Below are 25,747 nucleotides of genomic sequence, written 5' to 3'. Positions count from 1 at the left end.
ACTACAAGAGTATACTTATTATTCACCTGCTCACTCCTCCCAATCCCGAATAGATTACCTTTTTATTTCCAAGGCTCTTCTTCAGCACATTTCTCATTCGGACATAGGTTCTATTCTACTCTCTGATCATGCCCCGGTTTCCTTGAGTTTAGATTTACTTCCTCCCATTAAAGGAAATAGAAGCTGGAGATTCAATAACTCTTCTTTTAGACCCTAAGTTCACGCCAGCCTTTCTCGAATTCGCTTCCTTATTCTTTGTAGAAAATGAATCCCCCCAATTATCTCCTCAACTTGTATGGGATTCCTTTAAAGCTGCTTCTAGAGATTTTGTTATATCCTTTGTTGCCCGAAAACGACGTGCAGCTTTTCTTTCTTCTCAAGCACTTACTTTACAAATTAAAAAACTGGAACATCTTTATTATTTATCGAAAAGTCAATCTACCTTGAAAGAATTAATTAGTGCTAAACTCTTTCAATAAGCTTTCTACTGACTCTGCAAATTTATATTTACTCAAGTCTAGTGCTAAATTCTATAGTGCGCAGAACAAATCTGGCAATATTCTTGCTAAATATCTCAAGATAAAAAAGGAACATACTAAAATTGATTCGATCGTATCCTCTGCTAATGCCGTGCTTCATAAAGATGAAGACATTCTTTTGGAGTTTTCTAATTTTTATAAATCCCTATATACTCCTGAATCTACTCCTCTCTTATCTGACATTGATCAGTATTTAGCTTCCATCCCTCCGCCTCCTTCTTTAGATGTTGACTTCTCTGCTTTAGAGTCTGATATTCATACTAAAGATATTCTTACTGCTATTCAGTCACTTAAAAAGGGGAAAGCTCCAGGTCCTGATGGTTTTACCATAGAATTTTATACCCACTTTTCCAAATTACTTATCCCCAAACTACTTAATTTATTCTTGTTTTTTATATCTTCCCGAAAATCTGAAGGTTATTTTAAAGAGGCTTTGATTTTTCTTCTTCCAAAAGAGGGTAAAGATCATACACTATGTAAAAACTACAGACCTATTTCTTTAATCAATCTGGACTATAACATTTTTGCAAAGATTATTGCGCTTCGTTTGGATAATATTTTACCTCATTTAATTGGCAAAGAACAATGTGGTTTCATTAAAGGTCGTCATCTCTCAGATAACACTCGCCTCTTTTTCAATGTCCGTAGTAAATCTCATTCCCATAAGTCTTCGTTAGCAGCCGTAGCTTTGGATGCTGAAAAAGCTTTTGACAGGGTTAATTGGCAGTTTATATTTTCGACTCTTACTTGGTTTGGTTTTGGCCCTAGATTTCTTTCCTATATTTCTCTACTCTACTCTTTTCCGAGGTCGTTTATTTTAGCTAATGGCCTTGTTTCTTCTTCTTTCCCACTTTTCCGCGGTGTCAGACAAGGTTGTCCTCTCTCCTCTTTTATTTATTTTGACTTTAGAACCCTTTTTATCTAAAATCCGGATGAACGACAATATTACTGGTTTCCCTTATGGCGATAAACACTTAAAAATCTCGGCGTATGCTGATGATATTCTTTTATTTCTATCTAATCCTCAGACCTCTCTACCGGCTTTTCTTTCAGAAGTTTCGTCTTTTTCTTCTGTTTCAGGATACAAACTTAATGTAGATAAATGTGAAATTCTTCCATTAAATAAATATTGTTTCCATGCTGATTTTGTATCTTCTTCTTTCCACTGGAACCCTACCAAAATTAAATACTTAGGTTTATGGTTCACTCCTTCTATTAAGGAAACTGTATCGCTCAATCTTAAGAACCTCCAGTCAACTTTAATTAGCTCCACAACACGATGGCATCCCTTGTTTTTATCTTGGTGGGGTAGACTGGATTCTGTAAAAATGATGTTGGTTCCTATAATCTTATTTTTCCTATCTAATCTGCCTGTTAACATCCCTAAATCCTGTTACAAACAAATATATACTATTTTATCAAAATTTGTGGCAGAACAAAAAATCTAGGATGTCTTTTTCCAAACTTAAACAACCTAAAAACTTGGGTGGGGTTAATTTCCCCGATTTTGCATTATACCATACTTCCTTCTTTCTTAAGAATTCCTCTTCATTATGATCTCAAAATACGACTGATTTGTTATCATTACCTCTGTGGGCAGATATTGAATCCTCTTTCATTTACCCTCTCTCATTTGATGACTTTTTATCTATATCGAATACTCCTCAGAAATTCTCCCTTTTCATTCTTAAGCATACTCGTAAAACTCTTCATCCTCTTATGCTAGATGGTTTAGATGATCGTACTCATTTCTTGCAATCACCGATTTGGTATAATACTCGTATTAAGATAAAAAATCGGACTCTTTTTTGGAAAGAATGGTTCAATCTTGGTCTTAAATGGACTCATCAGCTTTTCATAGGAGATACTTGCATACCCTTCCCTATATTGCAACGGCGTTTCTCCCTTCCCTCCTCATTCCATTCTAAATATAAATTATTGACCTTAGCTGCCCAAAGTTCCTATGATAAACTCATGACTCCCTCCACACAGATCATTTCTTCTCCTGTTACGATTTCATTCTTGAAAACGAACCCCTCAGCTTCTCAAATTTACAATAAATTGAGACACACTAGTCAGACTCGGGACAAATCTGCAGTTGAAACTAATTGGGAATCCGATTTAAAAACTTCCTTTTCTACGTCAGTATGGGATAACATTTGGACTAAGATAAGGAAATCTTCTTGGGCAGCAAATACTACACAAACATTTTTTATATATAATAGACTTTTAATTACTCCAGCCAAATTACATCAGATTAATCCTCTCTCTCCCTCTACTTGTTGGTCATGTCTGGCTCCTGTTGCAGACCTTAATCATATGTTGTTTACTTGCCCGGTCATTCATCAATTTTGGATTAAAGTTTGGCAGCAAATTAACAAAATATTTCACACGCATATCCCCTTTTCTTTCTCTCATATTTTTCTAGGTAGTGTTGCGGAAGTTTGGTCCTCATCCACTTCCCTTAATACCCTCATTATTGACTTACTTATTGCTGTTGCCTTTCAACAGATCACTAAGTCGTGGAAAAATGCTTCTAATGTTTCTTTTCAGGCCTGGTGGTATGGCGTTTGCTATAATCATAGGTTAGATAGAGCTTATGTTTACCCGATCACTCTGGCTATTAAACGTGACCTCTTGTGGCTTCCTGTTACCAATTTTTTAGATTTATCTGCTCAATCATTACCATCCCATGTTCCAGCCATAGAAGAAGTTTCCAAACCTCCTTAAATTAAGGTTATTTACATTAAGGTAACTTAAATGTTGTTCTATTTTATATATACTCTCAATATATAAGTGAATTTGTGGTAGTGAGTTCATTATGATGTACCTGTTCTATTTTGTGTATAATACTTTTCTATGGTATTATTATAGGATATACATATATTTTTCTTTTTCTCTCCCTCCCCCCTTCTTCTCCCCTCTCCTCTTTATCTTCTTTCCTTATTATATATAGCCTATTTTTTATTTGTATTGCTTCTATATGCTATGTCGTATTATTGATGTATCTTCTGCTTATATTCAATAAACTTTCTTTAAACTTAAAAAAAAAGATGATGTTGATCATGACTGTTTGAATGTGCTCAAATTCTGCACAAAGTCTCATCCTGACATTAAAGATGGACCTCTAGAAAAGTCAGATTATGTGATGTTTGTGGATTGGTCATACCTGAGAAAGAAAGGAGTTTTAAGTGTTGGGTATGCTGTATGCACAGTGGCAACCATAATGGAAGAGTCTTGTTTGAGAGGAATACGTTAAGCTCAAATTGCTGAGCTGATCGCTCTAATCTGAGCTTGCAAACTGGGAAGAAATTTACGAATCCCTGTGATCACAGATAGCCAGTTTGGCTTCTGGGGGTCCATGATTTTGGACAGATCTGGTCCCAGAGGGGATTCCTGACTTCCTCAGGGTCTCCTATTGGGAATGGCGAGTTTGTAAAGATGTTGCTTGAGGCGATACAGCTGCCTAAACAAATTGCAGTAGTGAAATGTGCTGCACACAAAAATGGAAATGACTATATTACAGAGGGAAACAAGTTTGCTGATGAGATAGCTCAATACTGTTCCAGAAATATGAACTCCCTGAATCGGAGGAGGGAAAAAGAACATGTTTCATGTCCATTGCTGATTACTAACATAGTTGAAACATGGGATGAGGTGAGACAACTGTAAGAAGAAGCAAGTGATGAGGAAAAAGATACATGGATAAAAGCAGGCTGTAGACGAAGAGAGGAAGATGAAGCCGGGTTTACAGAGATGAAAGACCAGTTATGCCTGATAGCATGATCTCTCACATGGCACGGATGTACCATGGACAGGCACACATAGGTAGAGATGCCATGATTAGACTTTTCAAACAGACTTGGTACAACCCCAAATTAAGGGCTATAGCTGAAAGCCTTTGCCAAAGATGTCTTATATGCCAACAGCTAAACCCTGGAAGGAAGACAGTAGTGAGTTTGGGAACAATAGGACATGAAGGAGGTCCTTTTACCAGAATGCAATTAGATTTTATTGAAATGCCCCCGAGTAACCGATTGAGGTTTGTCTTGGTGGTTGTCTGTTTGTTCTCTCGTTGGGTGGAAGCCTAGCCGACAAGAAAGAATGATGGAGTTACTGTAGCTAAGCTCCTACTGAGATAATTCATTCCTAGGTATGGTTTTCCAGTAACGATATAACCAGATAGAGGAAGCCATTTGCAGAATTAAATAACCAGCTGATATGTGAAGCGCTGGATATTCAACAAAAACTGCACTGTGCCTACAGACCAGAGGCTTCTGGGGTGGTTGAGCAAGTAAATGGCATCATCACAAAAAGGCTGGGAAAAAAGTGTCAGGCCACAGGACTCAAATGGCCAGATGCCTTGCCCCTCGTGCTCATGAGCCTAAGGAGCGTACCAGACAGAAAAACAGGTCTGAGTCCTCATGAAATAATAATGGGACGAGTAATGAGACAAGCACACATACCTGTCAACAAACTGCTGACTATAACTGATGAACTCATTCTGGACTATTGCAAAGGATTGGCTGATGTGGTACATTCTGTGTTTCATCAGGTTGGACCGGATGCGATCACTCGAGAGAAAACCAGCTCATGATCTGAGTCCAGGAGACTGGGTCCGCATAAAAGTCCACAGAAGAAGAAATTGCTTGGTTCCTCGCTGGGATAAGCCACGACAAGTGATTCTGGTGGCTACCACAGCAGTAAAGTGTGCAGGTGTGAAAAATTAGATTCATGCCAGCCAATACGATCAGATTTCCAGATCCTAAAGATCGACCTGTAAGTCGACATCTGGAAATATCAGACACCAGTTTGGCATCTGAAGCAGAAACTGAAGCAATCAGAGTTCCAGATTCTGAAGATCGACATCTGGAAATATTTGATACCAGTTCGACATCTGAAACAGAACAATCTGAATCTAGTGAAAGATAAGTAAAGGAATTTGAAAGACAAATAATTGATACTGAGACAGGAGAGACTGAAATAATTCACAGTGATGATGAACCACCAAGTACAAGTTTTAGGGAAATCCCTGCATAAATAATTGAAACAGAAGAAAATCCAGATTCAGATCAAGAATCAGAGATTATAAAATTCTAAGTTAAAGAGCATGAAGTGAGATCTGAAACAGAATCCGAGGAAAGTGAAGAAGAGATAAGACTAAGACGAGGACCGAGAAAGACGGCTTGGAAAGTGGAATGTGGAGAAAAGGAGAATGATTAACTAAAAAGGCCAAGGAAAGGAGACAATTGGCCTGACGAGAATAAAAGACTGATATATAAAATCATAAATTCAAGCAATAATAAAGAAGAACAAGTGAATGAAATAACAAGCCAGAGAAACCAAATAAAATTGAACAAAGGACAATTGCAGAGACCTAAAAGAGTGAAAAGACTTAATCTGAAACACAAATCGCCTGAATGGACATACATAGCACTGCCTGACATTGAAGAGGTGAATAGCAGTCACGAAAACCCAAACGAGGACTGTAAGCAAGTGGGTGAGAGTGAATTATAGTTCACTATGGTAGACACTAAGAGTGGAAGATCTAGATGTGAGTTCTTCCGTAGATGGTGTAAGATGTGTTTCTAATGTACAGGTTTGTTGATGCTTATTTGGTTTATTTTAGCAATGGTTATTCCACTTAGATTAGCTAAAGAAAATACATCTAAACTCAATAATGACACGAATAGTGACAAGACATCTAACATAAAGGACACCGCAACACTGATAGATAGTGCTGAACTTCATAGAGAAAAGTCAATAACTGATTTTTCCAAGAATGTTTTCACAAAACTTTTGTATGAATATGTAGAGACAATGGATGTTAGGGATTGTTATGTCTGCATGCAGTTACCTGCGTCTGTGTCAGAAGGTGTAACCTATCATCACCTTCCTTTGACGTATGGAATGACTTGTAGTGTTTTAGCAAGCCTATTTTATAAGACAGGCAAATTAGAATATTATTACACTGACATAGATGCTGTTTTTGCTAAAGTTTCGGTAGTCCCTGAACTAAATAAGGTAAAACTTGCTAAGATTTTGGGAGAATTTTTCTTAAAAACAAAAGAATTAACATTAGATTACACATTTAGACACAATCTTACTTGTAGATTAAGGAAAGAAGAAAAGGTCTTTTTAGACATGGTAGAAGACAGAAGGGTTAAGTTTCAAAGAAAAGCAACAGGAGAAAAGATGAAAACGCCACCTTGGGTTTTTGAGGAAGGAAGTTACAATAAAGGTGAAACCAATGCAGCAATGGTTTTAGATTGGCCACAACAAGGAAAATTGTGTATTAGATAACACCATGTATGATAACTATTTTGTGGGTTCTAGTGAGTGCCAAGATACATACAAAATTATGGGAGGATGGGGATTCAAAGGAGGAAAAGATCCAGTATTTCCAGGGATCTATTATATTTGCAGGAACAAATCCTATTATAGGTTACCGCACCATTGGTGTGGAACATGTTATCTAGGCCTGCTCTTTCCAAAGATATTTCATGTAGAAAGGGGAACCATGGGAATTCAAAAGATAGGTAAACCATTAATACGTAGGAGATGAGAACGTTTCTCAGAAATAATAGGTGACATTTTTGGAGCATTGATACCAGCAGTGTGTGTATCTTTGAATGCATACAAAATTCGGAAATTGTCTACAGTAGAAGATCGTTTGACAACGAATACTGCTGGAGGGTTCTTGATGGTAAATACAGAAATGGTTGCTATGAGAGCTATGGTAATGCAAAATCGACTTGCCCTTGATATTCTTTTGGCAAAAGAGGCTGGAGTCTGTGGAATGCTGAAGGTACAACATTGTTGCACTTACATTCCAGATAAAAGTCAAAATATACAAAAATATATCAAGAACATTACTGAATTACATAAAGAAATTGCCCCACTGGAGGTTGAAGGTGCTTGGGAGAAGCTTGGTAGGAGTTTTTCCTCAATAAAGAAGTGGTTTGCCGAAGTAGGTAGTTCCCTAATTGGGAAAATACTAATTCCAGTGACATTAGTAATATTGATGACATTAATGTTGAAATTAGCATGTTTGTGTGTTAAAAAGAGAAAAAGACAAAATAAAGTAAAAAGAGAAAATGAGAAAAATAAGGAAAGAACAAGAAATGGGAGAAATCGAATTAGAAGAATTTAAAGAGAACCTGTATAACAAGTCTAAGAAACAAAAGTAAAAGAACACAATTGTCTGAAATAACAAATGCAAATGGAGAAGAAACCGGACTCCTGATAAGTTAATAAAGATAGAGTTTAGTGGTGATATTAAAAATCACCAAAGGGGTGGATTGAGGGAGCTGGGGAGACAAAATATTTTTGTACCCTTTTGAAATTAATGAACTCATAACTTTAATGATACTAATTGTTTGAACGCATGTACTAATCAACAAATGCACCTATAGACACTCAGTGGCGGCTCCTCTATAGGGGCGTTTGGGCGCCGCCCCCCTGCTTTCTCGCAGTGCAAGAAGGCAGAAACATAAATGGTAATAACTACCATTTATGTTTCTGCCTTCTCGCACTGCGAGAAAGCAGAAGTGCCTAGTTGGGGGTGGGCAGTCCTGCTCGAGGGCAGGGGGGAGTGGCTTGCTCACTGTTGTGGGTATTGACAGTTTGGTCGGCCCCAGGCCGACCAAACAGTCCGTATACACAACAGTGGGGAAGCCACTCCCCCCTGCCCTCGAGCAGGACCGCCCACTCTCCCGTTTCTCTATGTAGGCTGCTGCATGCAGTAGCCTACATAGAGAAAATGGCCCAGGTGGGGCGCGCTCAGATTCGCCTCACCACTTCTGATTGGCGGTGGGGAAGGAGGGAGGCTGCCTTTCCTGATGACGTGAGGAGAGCTGCAGCCGGACGGAACTGGAAAACGCAGGAGTCAGGACCGGATGGCGAGAGATGGCGCGGAACGGTAAGGTTTATTTTATATATTTATTTTCCATTAAAATCCTCCAGCCTCCCCACCCCCCATTCCCCCCGTGGTGCGACGACCCCAATGCCAGCCACGACCGTGGGTAATAATACTACTCTGTTTCCCATCCCAAATCAAGTATCCAGTTACTGTAAAGTTAAGAGCAAGCGTACTAAAACCGAACTCGGTGCCCATAATTCACCATACCAAGGGCAGAAGGATACACCACTACACATCTGATCTGACTGTTCCATCCTGCTTCTTTGAGACCCCTTTCTCCAATTTTCATTTCAGCGCGCGCCATCACTGACAGATCGACTGCGTCTTTGCACTTTCCTTCTTCGACAAGGAAACTTTGCAACTGTCGAGATATAATCACAATAATTAGGAATAACGCCTTCCTTTCCCCAAACTAGCTGAGCAGAGGCCAAAGACACTGCCATGAATTCCCTGCTTGTGAACGCGGCTCACAGTAACAGCATAAAGCACGTGGGGCACAGGTGAGATGCGGGTGTTAGAGATTGCACTGGAACTGTCTGAGTTCATGTGCCCTCCCCTTCACCCAAGCGCTCGCTCATCCAGCCGCATAGGCACAACTCTCTCTTTTTCTGCTCCTCTGCTTCACTCTGTAGACGTACCACTACAGCTAGCGATTTGGTGTTGCAGATATAGAATGATTGTGTTAACAGTAAACCGTATGAGGTTTTATATAACAGTGTGTTGTGATACGGGCTAAATTGTTCTTTATTTAGTGTCCTACAGTGGAATGTGATAGCCAAAGTAAACGGGTAAAGTGAACGAGGAGGTAAAGTGAACGTGGATTTATTTTAGCTGTGTGTGTTGTGATCTGGATGTCACGATGTCGTACTTCTCAATGAGTTATGGCTTGGCACATTTTTTTTGTAAGACTGAAGTGAAGCTATACAGTGTGCTGTGATTGGTTTTGTCGACGAATTCATAATGGGGGGCTGTGTATATTGTTGTGTGTTCTGACCCTGGTGTATGGTGTGATATAAGTTGCCGGAGGGGACTGCAGATCACGGAGAGCGCCAGGGTGTCTAATTAAAACAAAGGACGTAGTTATAGGCGATTAAATCAATGTGGTCATTATTTACTGCAGACATCACCACATTGTGATTCGGCTAGCATCAAACCAAACATATTTGTTATTTGTACATGAGTGAGGGCAGATGAATGTACGGCACTTTCGAGGAATTTTGGGCTCATGCTGAAACCTTATTTTATTACTCAGCACCCATTGGCCAATATACATACTCTGTATTGACTGTCAATGTAATGTATGTCTTTACGCTTCTACCCAAGATTAGAGTCGGAACGAGTTTTGGAAAAATGTCCCAGCCGTTGTTTACTTTCATGCAACGCTTTTTTGACTATAGCTTTGGCTGTTTCCTGATCTGTTCTGTAAGACCGGTGTGGCACACTCTGCAAATGAAATGCATTTTTAATCTCATTCCTTTGATGTATGGCAGCAATAATAAGTTAACCGTGAGGATAAATTCATAACCCCTGGGACACCTGCTGGGGGGAAAGAATGCATGTATTTTAACGAGCGCTAAAAATAGGCGAAGTTGCAGCCTCCTGCAAGTCCCCAGTGCCATGGCTCTGTGTTTCTATGGAAATGTTTCACATATGTGCATGTGAGTAGGTCTAATGAGTGTTGTGTTTCCTGCACGGGTGCAGACATAGGACAATTAGCCATGGTGTGTACAGCTCAAGGCAGCTCGCTGCAGCTGGGAAGCAACCAGGCAGAAGTGATGGGCCACTGTGTTCCCCTGTCAAATCGGGTATTGAAGAGTATCTCAAACAAAATGCAGTGCAGTTATGTGATTTCAGAATATAGCAATCATTGGGGATTGATGTCAAAACTAACTGGTGACCAAAGTGCAATACAAAAGCTCTGTAGCATGATTTAACACTTAACGGCATTTAGAAAATTACTGGAAAATGCACCATTTCTCCACTCTTTTTTTCAAATTTTTCTCGGGGTAAGAGCCTCCCCATAACCCTCGTGGGTTGTTCGGGCTCGCTCGCTAAAGTGCAGTATGACAATAATTTTACGTCTTACCACTTTCAAATGTCACCAGCCGCCACTGTAGACACTACATGTGGGAAAACTAACTGGCTTTTGCAAATCTAATTGACTTACAAGTGTGAATTAAATAATATAGGTTTTGTGTGATTTGCACAATAAATAGAGTAAAATCGCATGCATTTTTGTGTAGTTAAATTGTACTGTGGCAAAGAATACAGATGGTAAGTAGAATGGCTTTGAATGTCGCTTTTGCTAGGTAACATCTAACACGGGTCAATAGAATGACGGGGGGTAAACAGAAAGTCTTATTTTCTATGTCTAAATCCTGTTGTGTTTGTTCTTATACTAGTTTTGTTCGGGCCTAGTAGGCCATGCCTGAAAATGGCTGCCGGAGAGGGAAGGGATTGCGTGCGCAGAATAAGATGGCCCCGCGCATGAGCAGAGTGGATGCTTCTTTCATGTGTATGCTGCCTATGCCCGGAGTGAGAGATGTCAAGGCCAGCCTGACCTGAAACGAGAGTCGTGCCAAGAGTTCAGCATGTATGCATGGGAACGGATGAGAGAACTGAGCTACAGAAGATGACCATCGGAGTTTGTTACAATTTCATTAACAAGTTAAATTTCCTTTGGACATTGTGGATCACGAGAACTACTGTATGTATTTATTGTTTGCAAACAGGTCCGAACAAGGAGGGCGATGAGGTGACCATCACCACCCCTCCAATGGACCAATTAGAATGAATTCAGCCCCTAAAAATTTAAATTTTGAATGTAGCAAGTTAGAGAAAAGGGTATAAAATGAGCCTGCGCTTACGTTAGAGTTCGACATTCCTTTATTTTTAGGTCTCACTTGACCCAGCGCATGCGCTGGCCTGGCGAGACATTTAGTAGGTGGGTTTTGAAAGTGCTACCCACATTTTTGTGCTGGCGACAAGCTAGAGTGCACGATGGCGTGCACGCGCACAGCTGCTCCCCGCATTCCCCCCTCCCTTCTCGCCCAGCCATCAGCCTTTCCTGCGCCAGCCTTCAGCACCATCTCCACCCCTCGCCCCGCTGCTGCGCGCGCATCCCTAGCGTGCTTTAGCGCGTCATCGTGTTCGCGATCACTTTACCTTTCAGAGTGATCGCGATGACTTTCACTTTTACGGCCGATGCTTGTTCATACTCTTTATAGTCCAGGACCCAATATCTACTAAAGTCATGTTTTTTCAACACGAAGAATTGCCCAACATTTGACCATTGACCACATGCTTCTTGCATACTCACTGGGTGATACTTCACATACTAATCCAGGGACCAAACTCACGTCAAGCAAATAATTTCATAAGAGTCGTTATCACAGGGAGTTTCAGGCACGACCTGAGAAGAAAATATTGCTACGTAGAGGGTAAACGAGAAAACTAATAAATAGCGTTAGAAGGCCATCGAATGGTAGACTGTGCACTAGAAAAACGTCAATAACGTTATATAACTACTGACTGATGTGTTTCAGCGCCTACTATTGCGTGGGAGACCTTGCTCACTATGCTATATCGTATTTGTGTCCTCAATGACGAAAATGCCATTGAACCTGTCAAAGCATTCGTTGCACTCTGAATGGAACAAACGTTTTTGGAACACTAACTGCTCCCAACAACAGTCTACTTGTTGCTACAGCTGCAGTGATGACACTGTCTCAAATGACTGCTGAAACTCCATAGCTACCCTGGGCATCTAAACCATGTCTGAGTGCTCCAGACAGCCCGAGTTTTCAGTCAATGGCATTATGCATACTGAGATGTTGCAGTACATACTATCAAAGTCAAAAGCGAAACGTAAAACCCCCAAATATAATGGGTGTAAGTTAAAAGGCAGGGCGTCTGAATGCGTCCAAGCAGCATTGAGTCATTTGGCATGTACGCAGATGTCTCAATAACGACCTGACAGCTTGCTTCAACCTCCGTGTACAAGGAAGGACCTTCTAGAACAATACCGTCTGCGATACCTCTGCAATCTTCCGGCTGTTGTCCGCAACCACTCGTACTCCCGTGGCCTCCCTGCACACTCTCTTAGCTCAAGCCCACCTCGCACCTACTGCGACCCTTCCTATTTTTCATCGCCTGGTTCTCTTCCTTGCTTTAACACGATCCGTCCACACACGCGATGTGCCTCTGTTACTTGCGTGGTCCTGCATCCCCCATACCTCACCGGCGCTTACCTCCAGTTTACACCAATCCATTATCTAAAGCCTGCTGTTCTGTGCGACACTAGGACAACCTCACGTCATGAGTCACATGCTCCAATCATGTACACGTGAGGAGAAGAATTAGAGGGAGGAGATACCATAGAGAGCAAAACATCGACTAGAAAGCTTTCTGACGTAACTTCCGGCTCCCGTAACAGGTGTGATAGGCTGTTTCCGTGGTAACTGGCGCGTGAGGTGGCATTTTCGGACTCGGCAAATAACACTGAAGCGGTGGATGCTTTCGTCTCTCGCCTTTCAGTCTTAAGGAAACGGTACCCCTGATGATAGGGAGTAACAGTGCTCACACAACATAAACAAAAGCAAAACACCCTCATCACATTCGAAATATATGTGCATGTACATCCGCAAATACAAATAATTGTTCAAAACGCAGATAATATAACCTATAAACTTCATCACCAATACTTGTCTCCCCCTCTATATACGAGAGAAACCTTATAGACAGAAGGAAAAAACAGAAGAAACAAGCATTGGCATAGCCAATAGGTCTCGCTTTTGGAACCTTATAAGTGTTTAGCCATGCAACAGTTGATGTTGTTGCATCAAGGATATTGTGCTGCATAACTAAATACTTATAAGGTCCCAAAAGCGAGACCTATTGGCTATGCCAATGCTTGTTCTATCCTGAGACTGTGCTAGACTGTCATTTTGGACTTCGAACTTTGAACTTCGATTGGGAGTAGGAACGAGGCCGTCGCGGGAGTTGCCCCGGGAGGAGATTGCATCCAAGGAGGTTAGAGGGACAGTCAGTCAGTTTTGGGAGATCTATCCTGTGATCTGCTCTTCATTCTTCGTTTTGGTGAACCATTCTCTTCAGCGCCCTATGGCCAAGGGTAATGAGTATTTTCCGTTTCTACTTTAATCTTTACTTAAATACTTACTGATGATGTTGAATGTATTTGCTTAATAACATTTTACTTATTTACTTTTATTCAGTGAATTCAGATAAAACCATATGCTAACTCTAAATTGAGTCTGTGATTCTTAGATTAAAATGATTAATAAAAGTTAAAGGTTTAAATTGTGATTCAGCTTGACTTAATCGCCATCAACTGATTCTACTATTTGGTCCATCAACCGAATAGCGGAGTACCTTGATGTTTAGAACCAATAGGTTTTAAGATTAATGTATAGAATGTGTATAATGTATATTCAATCAATTTAATACGGTAACCCGTTTGTCCTGCAGCTCCTCTACTTATCATTAATCCAGAAAACTGAGTAGATTTGTGTATTTGGTGTCCTGGGCCCCACCGATGTAGGTTTATAATAGGTGTAGGGGTTTTCTGGGTTGATGTCATAAGGGAAAGGGTTTTAATAGATGCGCTGCATCACTTGTATGACAATCAAATTAGAAATGTTAAATTACTGTTGCCGATGCCACTAACCTTAGTTCCAGCGAGGCTCAATCCACAGGAGTGACGATTTACTCCCCACTTCCCCTAAATCAAAGCTCGCTTGCGACAAGATACTAAGCAGTACCAAGCAAGACACTGACTTTAGGAGAGGTGTGGATAAAATCCTTGGAAATATGGAGTTCTGAATTTTCTTCTCCAATGTACAGGGATGACTCTTGGAACCAGGAAGGGTGAGAACCTATAGGAAGAAGTATAGGACAATAACTGCTGTGCTCCTTCCCTTATTACTACTAAACAGTACTACTGGTCAGACTCTTAAAAAGTGTTTGCTCTCAGGAAATGAAACAACACTCACCGCCAACCCAGTCTGGCGTTCAAAGGCAGACTACAGCCTCCACAGGAGAATCCAGAGAAAAGACAGTCTTAATCCTCGTAGCAGCACTTGTAGGACTCAAACAAAAAAGAGTGACCACTCCAGTCCAGAAAATCAAACTATGGCAATGTACTTTCCCAACGATGAAACTGCTTGCCTTCTGTTCTCCTTTACTGTAGTGTGGATAATAACTCATTTGCTTCCAAGGACAAAAAGGAAAAAAAAAAAAACGCTCGAGAGGCGCCTTCGTGAGCGATACAATGTATCTTCTGAAACAGACGGGAAAAACAAACAATCGCGTTTTGTCCTTTCAGATGCGATATTTAAAAGAAGTGAAATTCCAAGAACACCGTCATTGAAGAACTGCATACAGCCAGCGGTCCAGAAGGTAGTATGCTGGAGATTGCAATCTTTCGTTCAGCGGTCGTTTTAGTTTTATAGTTCACCACTAGCGACTCGGGCAGCTTACTAGAAGTGACTGGATATCAGCGGTAAAGGCAGGCGTGCAGGTTCCGTAATGGCGGATAGGTCAGGAGCCGGGATATGAGGTTTAGAAGGGTTTATTTCGCGGGTAACTAGAAAGCTGTGAACAGGTCACAGCGAGGGCTCTCGATTCTTCCAATACCGAAAGCGAGCTCCTTGTTATGAAGGGATGTGAAGAATCCGTTCTTGCAATGCTGGAAGGATCGCGGGACGGGACTGGAAACACACGAACTCCGAGCAGTCAGAAGGCACGGTTACACGACAGGACTCGTAAGCCAAGCAACGGCTTACCCAGCTGGTGAGCATTTTGAAGGTGGGGAGTATCCACAAACTCCGCCTCGTGTAGAAAGTTCAGGGACCGTCACCAAAGTATGTGATATTTCACAAAGAGCAAACACCTAAACTGCCCTTACGTTACAGTTTATGCTGCAGGATGCTTGATGGCTAACAATTACCCAGGCGCTCTATCTGCTCGTAATGGCACTATAAATCAGGAGGTGGGGGAGGTTTTGGCGTGAGAGACTCACTGAAATTTTGGGCACCCCGGGAGTGCTATCCGGACTTAACGTCCTTAGGGGCGACTCACCCTGGATCTATTGGGTGTCATAGGTCTGGGCCCGCCCCCAACAAACGCACCCGCCGAAGGCACAACACTTGCTAAACTCGCCGTGTGGCGTTCAATATAGACCCGCAATGTGGGCGTAAGGGGGAAAACAAAAGCAGCTACTGACCCACAGTGTGAGCGTCAGGGCTTCCAGATGGTGGAGGTGGTGTGGCTGTCCGTTGGGGCGTTCGTCCGACACTCTTTGGTCCCGCCGCAAACAGCGTGACACGAACCAACGAGACGCGGACAGGCACCCCCTGGCTTGTGCGTACATGCTGCCCGCCTCAAGAGGGGGCCGCCAGTAGAGCGAACATAGCTCCTGCAGCCCCTAGCTGCGAATAAAAACGGTAATTAGTGTAAAGTAGCGCACACTTTTGCACAGCACAAAACGCACAACAAAGCGCGATTCAATTATTGCCCAAGCAAGCAAATTACAGTCAAAATTATAATCAAAAACGTCCTCTGCCCTGACGAGCAAGGGAAAACACACTTAACTTGCGGGAGAGCAGGAAAGAAAGAGAAAGTTTGTCATCAGCAGCACGCCCTCGGGAACCAGGAGGACTGCCCATTGGTAAATTGCAATGACCTCAATGTTACAAGGACTATGGGAATAGTCGTTTTCAGGTCGAGGACTACCGGTCTGCCGAAGGCAGAACCGGAAGTCGGAAGATTTAATGTTTCCTAGAGTGGCTATTTAGCCCGCCTCTCTTTTTGCTTCTCCTCCATTGGCTGGCTTCCTAAACGGAGGCCCGCCATTGGAGGAGAGAGCCGTCCCTCCAAATAGGCTCCGTCTTTTTCAGATTCGGGGGCGTGTTCCTTGCTTTTCTTTCCACTTTTTAGCCACGCCCTTTTAGAACAGCAGGAACACGCCCCCGAATCCGAAAAAGTTACGATTCTTCCAGCCGCCATTGTTTTGCTGTTCTCTGGCTGTGACGATTGTTCTCTGGCTGTGAGGATCTTTTTTTGCTGTTGTGCGTTATTTGTAAGGCATTTTCCTTGTTTGTTTGTCTCGTCTGCCACCGATGATCGTTTTGCTTTTCTCTTTCCATTCGGCTTTAGCAAAGTCAGCCGTCTGTTTACTTGTGCATTGCGGTTTCACTTTTGCGCGATGCGTGTTGCTCTGACTTGTCATTGATAATGGTGTTGCTGGGACCCGTGTGTTGACGTGTTTGTTCCTGCTTGCCTTGTGTTGTTGTTTGCCATGGCTTTGTACGTTCGACGGGTATGCGTGGATTTTTCGTCTTGTCACTCGTCTCGTTTCTAGGTAAACTATTTTCACTCAAAATTATGTCCGCAATTTGTTTGTTTCCTCTCCTCGCCGTTAGTGCTTTGCAGCGGCCTGGAGCAGAAAACGAGAGGAGAGTACTCCTCTAACGGGAGGGAGAGCCTGCGCCCTTCCTCCCAGAAGCAGTCCCTCCTTTTCTAGAATGGATGTGGTTCGCACTGGTGTTCACGATAGAGGGGCGCCATGACCAGTGTACAGCGAGTGCTTGGAGAACTGCGCAGGAAAGTGGCGCCGGGCTACACTGTGATCCAATTAAAAACTGAGGCAATCCTCAGGCTTGTAGCAAACAATGAGACTGCATTAGGAATGCTGAGCAGCCCCAGTCGGCGCTCTTTATCTTTGCCTTGAATCTCATTCTGTGAGCCTGGTTGTTGTCTTGCTTTGTGTCAGCGAGGCTTGCCTCATCCCGTTGACTGCCTCCGTGAAGCGCCACACACTTTCAAATCCTTCCAGAGCTCTCCTCTAAGAGCTCGCTTGCACCCTCCCTTCTGAGGAGAGACCGCCGGTCTTTTTATGGTCCGTGCCTGAGAGGGTAACAGCTGGAGGCAGATGCGTACACACCTCTGCGGAGACTGTGTACAGTACACATGAAAAACACTCCACGCCCACAGCAGACTCGGACGAAACAAAAACACTCCCGTTAGAGGAGTACTCTCCTGATGGAGAGGGTGAAGAACTTTTAAAAAGCACTTTTATTTCATTCTTTGTAGAGCACGTCAAAGGCTCCCAGCTTCAGGCCACTTAAATAGATGAGTAGCATTTCACAAGTCTGGCAGCCGTAGCAATCATATGAATGCAGGCATGTACACATGTCTTTAAAAAAAATAAAGAAATTTTAAAAAACACAAGTGATATACAACTCAGCAAAAAACTGAAGTTCAGATTTTCACACACTACTCTCTAGGAAAACACACTTTAGCTATACAACCATTATCTCAGCGGATTCATAAATCCAAAACACTCACGGTGCAATTGAAGGAAATGTGTAGGTGCACTGGGAAACAATTGTCATGATAGTACAGGCCTAGAGCACCAAACAGAAACAAAGACAAGAAACCTCTGAAAGTAGAATCACCTTTAATCAAAATCCCATGACTATAGTAAACAGTTTACCGAAGGGGAGTAAGGAACAATTTAAAAATCTATTGTTTAAAAGAACTCTCTTGAAGCATCATTGCTGCCACCAGGTACTCAACATAAGCACCTTGGAAAGATGAGCTGCTGAGTGAGCCCTGCTTGTGTCCAAACCCATTACAGGGTGGTGTCAGGCCTCTCTGTGCATCAGGTGCATTAGGCCACTGAGCTAAGAAATATCCCCCAGATCCACACACCCTCTGAACAAGGAGAAGGTTGACACATGTACAGCAGAGCAAGACGGAGAATAAAGACGTTTCCCAAAAGATATCAAACTGACATCCTGTTTCCCAATTTCCAAATCCTCTGCGGTTTTGAAATGCTTTTGAGCCACATTTTGCATCTTTGCCAACATGATCCATTCTTTTGAATCTGAGGAGTCAATACCTTTAGAATACACCTGCAATTAGGATTGTAAGAAAATGTGGAGCGGTGCTGCATCACTGCCCCAACATGTCCGAATGATGCAATGTGAGAAGGAAGGCATTTATAATATCATTCATACTGTAAGATTGCAACTACAGGTCACTCGCAACTACAAACTAAGCCAGGATTAAAACACAACATGCACAAGAGACAACTGAGAACACCCAATAAGTGCACCAGAGGGGCCGGGTGACATAATTAAAATTTATATATATACGAAGCCCAAAGGCGAGTGATTTGTAAAGAGCACAAAAACACCTATTCCTCACCACACGTTGGCTGCGTGGGATATAATCGCTATATCACACCTTGCCAATCATGCAGTCTATGTATTACGTTTTAATGAGATTTTGTTGGCATGAAAATCAAGCTGTTTTTTTCCACCAAACAATAACATTTGTGGAAGAAAGCAATTTAAATGTTATACTGTTTGTCAGAAGTAGAAAAAAAGAGTGGAACACCTTAAGTTACATTAGCTAGAAGTTAGAGTTCGAGTGACAAAGTTCGGCTGTTTTGAGAGCACATTTTGTCAGCAGGAGTGCGGGGTGGGCAGTTGCTCTTCACAATGTTCCAGTAAGAATGGACCACTGGTAGCAAATAACGCTTCGGTGGCCTTCCATGGGCTGCATGCTCTTTTAAAAAAAAAAAATGCAGCGATTACGTTTCATGGAATATATGCTGCAGCCAGGGCATTGTTAGGACTGGAAACTACTTAACCACTGTGAATATATAATAATTAAACATTAACATGTTTCTTGCATATCTTATTGAGTGCTTTACGGATGAACATTTAAATTATGTTAAATCCTAGATTTTTCGTGGTCTCTGAAATTTTGAATTTCTACCCTGCAGCTCTCACCTGCACAGCACCATCCCTACTTACGAGATATGGTCAGTAACGGACACGCGCTATGCAATGCAATAGGTGTTGCTTTTGGTATTGTAAATTACAATGGCTTTTAGTTTTTTTGAAGGCATTGCCATTTACAATGCCAATAGCTCAAAAAATCGCAGTTGCGAAACCTATTGCATTGTAAATGCTTGTTTCTGCTACTTCTCAGTGAAGAACCTTTCCTTTTCATTCTTTTCCCCTCCAACAAGATTATTTTCTCATTGCTGACATTCCTTACCACTCCACCAGTTTGTTTCCCCTTACTATTGTCCCAAGTTTGTTCACTCCACCGCTTTATACTCTCACATCCTCCCCTTCTTAAAATCAAGTTCAATATTGTCTCCCATCTTCACTCTCCCATTTCATTTACGTTCTTTGCTCCTCTTTCACCGTTGATCTCATCCCACCCCAGAATCATTCTTCTCCCCTTTCTCATTCTAATCCATTTTATAGTTTAGCATATTTCTCCACCTCTTTCTTCACTTTCTCATTCCTTTTTGCCCCTTTCTGCAGTGGACTATTACTTCTCCCCTCATTGCACTAATGTATCATCCATTCTCACCAGTATCTCATATATTTAAATATTTTTCAGTTTATCATCTCGCCCCTCATGAAATTCCTCCTTTACTACCACCATGTGCCACTCTTCCTTCAATTTCTTCTTTTCTGTTCCCCTTTCCTCGCATCCTGCTCCCTCCATCTCTCAGTGTTCTGCCCTCTCTGCTATCTTTCCTCGGATGCTGCAGTGTCCTCTACAGTCGCAGCTGCTGGGAAAGCTGCAGATGAAGCCCCATAAAGTTCAGTAGAGCGTGGCAAGCTCCTGCATCGTGAGCCCCCGCCCCCTCCAGCCTGGCACTGCAGCAGACTGCAGGCTTCTAGCAGGAAGCAGGGGCATCGGTCAAGCTGGAGGGCATTTAGCAAGCTTTGGGAGCAGTGGCAGCCAAGCTGGCGAAAGTAAAAGCATGGTGTGGGGGGGGGGGGTCATCCAGGCTGGAGCAGAGACAGCCAGACAGCTCACAGAGGAGAAACCAGGAAGAGCGGCGAAGAGCAAGATAAAAAGAGGCAGGAGAAGGTCTACCACAGGCCACCTCAGTGGGTATAGGGTCGGTGAAGGGGTGTGAGCTAACCCCGCTCACCTTACTTACGAGTAAACTCAGGAAACAGGCCTTAAGAGGGACAAACTCCCACTGCTCTTCCAGCAGAATCCGCCGTTCATGCTGAGGTGGCCATGACAGGTCGCAGACAAAGATTTGTACCTCAACAGCAATCTGACAGGTCAGAAGACTGGGGGTAGCTCCAGGATTGACTTCCTCGAAGTTAGTGCCATGAACTCCGTCGCATACAACAGCACGTGCATGCAATGGCAGGTGTGACATGCTAGCAAAGGTGGGATAACACACTTTATGAACATCTACCTCAAAAAAGCACAAGGTCTGCAATCCACTACCCGCAACAAGACAACACAACAAGCATTTACAATGCAATGGTCTCGGCAATATTATAGGTAGAGCTATTGGTATTGCTCATTATTTTTTTTATCATTTTTGTATCCCTAAATAAATGGCATTGTCATTTCTATTGGCTTTTTTTTGCATATGTGATACCTATTGCATTAGCAGAGAGAGAGTGAGATAGAGAGAGAGAGTGAGGTATTGAAATAGAGAGTGAGGTAGTGAGAGAGTGAGGTAGATAAAGAGTGAGGTAGTGAGATAGAGAGTGATTGAGGTAGTGAGTGAGAGTTCTGCCGTCAGAAAATACCTCTCACTAACTCACTGTTTCACTACCTCACTCTCTATCTACCTCACTCTCTCTCACTACATAACTCTATACATCACTACTCCCCTCTATCTATATCACTACCTCACTACTTCTCTCTCTAAAAAGATCACTACCTCACTCTCTCACTACCTCACTCTCTATATCACAACTTCACTCTCTCTCTAACTCACTACATCACTCTCTCCCTATCTCTCTACCTCACTCTTTCTATCTCTCTAACTCACTTTCACTGTCTCTTTCACTACCTCTCTCTATCTCACTACATCACAACACCACTCTGCTTACATCTGACTACCTCACAACATCCCTCTCCCTCACTACATCACTGTTTCACTACCTCACTCTCTCACTACATAACTCTCTCTACCTCACTACTCCACTCTATCTCACTACCTCACTATCTCACAACTTCTCTCTCTCAAAACATCACAACTTCACTCTCTCTCACTCACTACCTCAATCACTCTATCTCACTACCTCACTCTTTCTATCTCACTAACTCACTTTCACTCTCTCTTTCACTACCTCTCTCTCTATCTCACTACATCACAACATCACTCTATGCTTATATATCACTACCTCACAACATCCCTCTCCCTCACTACCTCACTCTTTCACTACCTCACTCTCTATCTTACTTCCTCACTCTCTATCTACCTCACTCTCTCTCACTACCTCACTCTCTATTTCAATACCTCACTCTCTCTGCTAATGCAATAGGTATCACATATGCAAAAAAAAAAAGCTAATGCCAATAGAAATGACAATGCCATTTATTTAGGGATCCAAAATGATTAAAAAAATAATGAGCAATACCAATAGCTCTACCTATAATATTGCCGAGACCATTGCATTGTAAATGCTTGTTTATTGTTAAAGTTGAAGTTGCTGGAGTGCCGAAATAAATGAAAGATGAGAATAATCCTCGCCTCCGGTTCTGACATAGAATTAGCTCTCTTGATGAACATCCTCCTATATGAACGCGGGGCCCCCATTGATTAACCCTATAGTGAAATTATGGAGAATCCCCTCTCTTGATGAGCCCCCTCCTCTATAAACCTGGGGCCTCCTGTGTTAGGTCACATGAGTTCCATATTGCTCTCGTAGCTGGCACCCCGCTTTTAGCAGAGTGAGTAAGGACAAGCAGCCCAGGCATTGAGGCGCTCACCATATTTAGCTCAGGAGGCATCATATTTATAATACTTTTTAGAATTTGATAAATTGCACTTTTATCAGCGCATTTTATTACTATATTGGTAGATGAAATAGGATGAGTGTGACATACCAACTGAGTAGCCTCTAAAGGTCTTCACTTATAAATTCCGATAGAAAGACTTTACATTTGCAAATTTGCACTTCACATCATCCACCAGCAGTTCGAAGGACATGAACGAGGAGCCCCCCCCCCCACCCCCGAAATTAAGCATATTTGCAAAGTATTTTTAACATGTGATAGAAGCTTATCATAATAGATTCCTTGCAGCGCAGTCTTTATTAACATGTGTATTTTATGTCAGTGCATTCATGCTGGTGCTCAACCGCATAATTCTAAATGCGAGGATTTATTGCGCTCTTTCACAAACCCGCTCTCATCCGTCTGCTCATGAATTGCATATTTGCACAAGGAAGAGATGCAACTCTCTTCCCTTTTTAAATGTCCTGTATTCCAATTCTGTGTTAGTTTAATATTTTGGTTAGCGCTGCTGGCCAACTGATATAAAAAGTTAAATTGCCACAGCAAGCCAATAGCCGGGCCGAGACTGCAATCATTTAGACTGCTGGATGACCGAGCATGTTCCACGAGATGATCTGATAAAACACATATGGTCGGCTGAAATGTTAAATGTTTCATCAACATATGCGTTATTGCAAGGCCTGCAATTATCTGTCTGCAGAAGAACTCCCTGGTGCATAAGAACTGCCGATTTATGTCAGGAGGATAAAGAACTCAAGTCAAGAATAACTTTATTCGGTTCACGAAGTACCATAAAAGCATGACACATGTATTAAATAAATAAAGTTTACATAATAAATTTTACAGTGATATGTCACTTGATTAAAATACTCAACAGTTTAAAAGCAAGTTAGATACAAATGTCTAAAAAAGAAGAGATAAAGAACTCTTTTCCATGAAATGCTTTTTATGGTTCCTCTGTGCTAACCCAAAATTCTGATTAGTTTTGCTGTATATCCGATATAAGCTCTAAAATGCCAACGTGAGCTGCTAGCCTGGTGGTAAATGAAACATTGTAGACTGTCGAATGATTCAGTACGAACTTCAAGTTGACCTGATACATGTATAAGCTTGATTGTAATTTTAAATTTTGTGTTATGTGTCCTTGCATGGCTGACATTTGTGAAGCTGAAACAATAAAGGATTGGTAGCAGAGAACATGTGAAAGCGAGGGAAAGTATAATAAAGCTTTACTTCGTAGTATGCCGGTGTTCGTGTGATCTCTTACCCAGCACCCCGGGTACACCTAGCTTACCTTTTAATGCCGCAGGCTACAGCGAGCATTTGTTTTTAGTTTCCATCCGTGGGAACCAGTAATTCACCAGACAGAAAAGTGAAAGTACAACTCTTGCCCGTGGACTCGGGCGTGGACTCGTGGCGTACGTTAGTATATAACGAGACGCAACAAAGAACAAAGCTCCGGCTCCGCAGATTGCATTCAAAGCGGCTCTCTCGGGAGTGTGACACTTCGGCGTATTTCTTAATCACGGACTTGCAACTTAGTGTGAGGTGGAAGGAACCCCCCATTTTGATTCGGATACCGCTTTTGTGTGCGTTTTACACATTTTCCTTGGTAGGAGGCAAGCTCTGCTCCCCGAGAGGTTTTATCCCAGAGGGTCCGGCACAGATTCGAGTCCGCATTTCACCCAGGGAAAGGAATCCATCTTTGTGCCTCATAACACCGCAGGTGCCGTAACCAGGGGCCGCGGGGGCTTGAATCCGTCTCACATCGGCCACGGCCACCTTCCTCTGGTGCACTTGTGAATTGTGAGTCCCTCTCACTGCTCGATCATGGGGGCCCCCGAAGAACGCGCACTCACTGGAGACCCGAAGTTCGTGGTCGTGAACGAAACTTGCACTGAGGGGGCAAAGCACAAAAGGACCCACAACGCACTGCCAGGTGAGCCAATGCCCACCCCTTCCCCCGCAGAACTCCGTGCCAACCTTTCACACTCAGTCCTGCACTGACAGACACACAGCACACCTTGCACCAGAACATTTTTGTTTAAGGAGAGTGTTTGTGGGTTTTTAGCGCCCCCTGGAGTCTTCAGGCAGATCTAAGTTTCAGGATAAAGATCGAAGGCCGGCGTGACCATTGAGTTTGAATGTTTGACTCGTCACTTGTTAATACTTTAATATTGTGGGTTTACAGGCGCCGAACGTGTCCAATTAAAGGTCACCAGAGAGTGTAGCCTGAAGACCTCAATAGCGTTGAATCAAAGAGTAGAAGAAAAGACGCGGGGAGGCGGGGTTCAGAATGTGTCCCGTCCAGCACAACACACGCGGATGGTGCAGCACTCTGAAAGCGTCCGAATTCATGTCCTACTTGTCTGCCTGCTTCAGATCCCATCGAGGCAAGCTTGCGTTCGTGCGTCTATGGGCGAAGCAGGCCCTTATAGTGTTAAGTCTCTAACGTCAGTGTGGTATGCTGCTGCTCAGCCAGAGTGATACCTGTAAGAATGTTGGGATGTGGAATGTAATGTGGAGTGCTGGAGTGCCTGGTCAGTTGGTGTATGGGCTGAGCAGCAGGGAAGCTGCTCCTGGTGGGGCTCTACTCTGTAACATATTATCTTGAATAAACCTACATGGAAAACTACTTACACTTGTCATCATTCAGCATACTACATTTGGTACCAGGAGTGGGGTATCTTCAGTTTGAAAATAGAAGAGGCTGAAGAAAAATAACCCACAATCAAGATTCAAGATCAAGAGGATTTCATTTAATACTTAAGAGTAGGATTTCAATTTAACTGGCACCAACGAGCCCCACCAGTGACCTTGCCATCGGTCGCCTACAACCCAGTCTAAAAGTGCCAGTCCCTACTGCCTGCCATTTCCTGCCGCAAGCTGAGACAACTTTATTTCACCATCTCTTCCTGCCTGCTGTCTCCAGTACTTATAACATCCTTCGACCTCATTTTATTGTTTCCTGCTCAGATTAGAGTAAATTACACAGCCCAGATCGGGGGATAGGAAATGTGAACCGGTGCTTCCAATGCCAGCTGGTGAGATCAAAAACCAGAGAGATTTTGTATAACAAGAGGCCGTTTGACAAACCAAACCCAGGAGCCAGTTGCATTGTCAATTTCACACTTCGACAATTTAAGCTGCACTCTAATTTCCTTGGTTTTTAAAAACGGAACTGTATAAATATCTGCTGCCATCTACTGGAGGTTAACGGGAATTTTATTTGCCTGCAATTTAGTTTTGTTGAAAGAAAATGTTCCGTTCTCATTTCACTCCGGTAATTAGTTTCATGCGACAATTGAACACGGCGCAGGTACTGTATTTGTGTGTTTTGTGAGACTGCCTAATTTCTTTTAGTCAAGGCGACATTGTAATTTTCGGGCTGATTTAATACTCTAAACTATCTGGCCATTTTACTTCGTTTTTACTATTCCCTGTTTAACCGCTCATTCGT

General features: G+C 42.5%; 1 protein-coding gene and 1 long non-coding RNA gene across 2 annotated transcripts in view; one reads left to right on the top strand and one right to left on the bottom strand.

Annotated features, from left to right (window-relative positions):
- The window catches only part of LOC146813016 (uncharacterized), a 252,808-nt gene extending 229,094 nt beyond the window's left edge, over nucleotides 1–23,714 (bottom strand). Inside the window, exon 1 of the long non-coding RNA XR_014966943.1 lies at nucleotides 23,582–23,714. This is a non-coding gene — a long non-coding RNA (uncharacterized LOC146813016). The remainder of the gene's footprint in view (nucleotides 1–23,581) is intronic.
- A 381-nt stretch (nucleotides 23,715–24,095) lies between these two features.
- LOC146813015 (C-type lectin domain family 2 member B-like) overlaps nucleotides 24,096–25,747 on the top strand; it is a 189,380-nt gene continuing 187,728 nt past the window's right edge. The window contains exon 1 of the mRNA XM_085620042.1: nucleotides 24,096–24,226. Within this exon, the coding sequence (XP_085476168.1) occupies nucleotides 24,118–24,226 (109 nt within the window). The 5' untranslated portion in view covers nucleotides 24,096–24,117. The remainder of the gene's footprint in view (nucleotides 24,227–25,747) is intronic.

This window comes from Triturus cristatus, chromosome 7 (assembly GCF_964204655.1).
Source record: "Triturus cristatus chromosome 7, aTriCri1.1, whole genome shotgun sequence".
Taxonomy (NCBI): Eukaryota; Metazoa; Chordata; class Amphibia; order Caudata; family Salamandridae; genus Triturus; species Triturus cristatus.
Note: the sequence above shows the minus strand (reverse complement) of the source record. Positions and strands in the feature narration are given on the sequence as shown.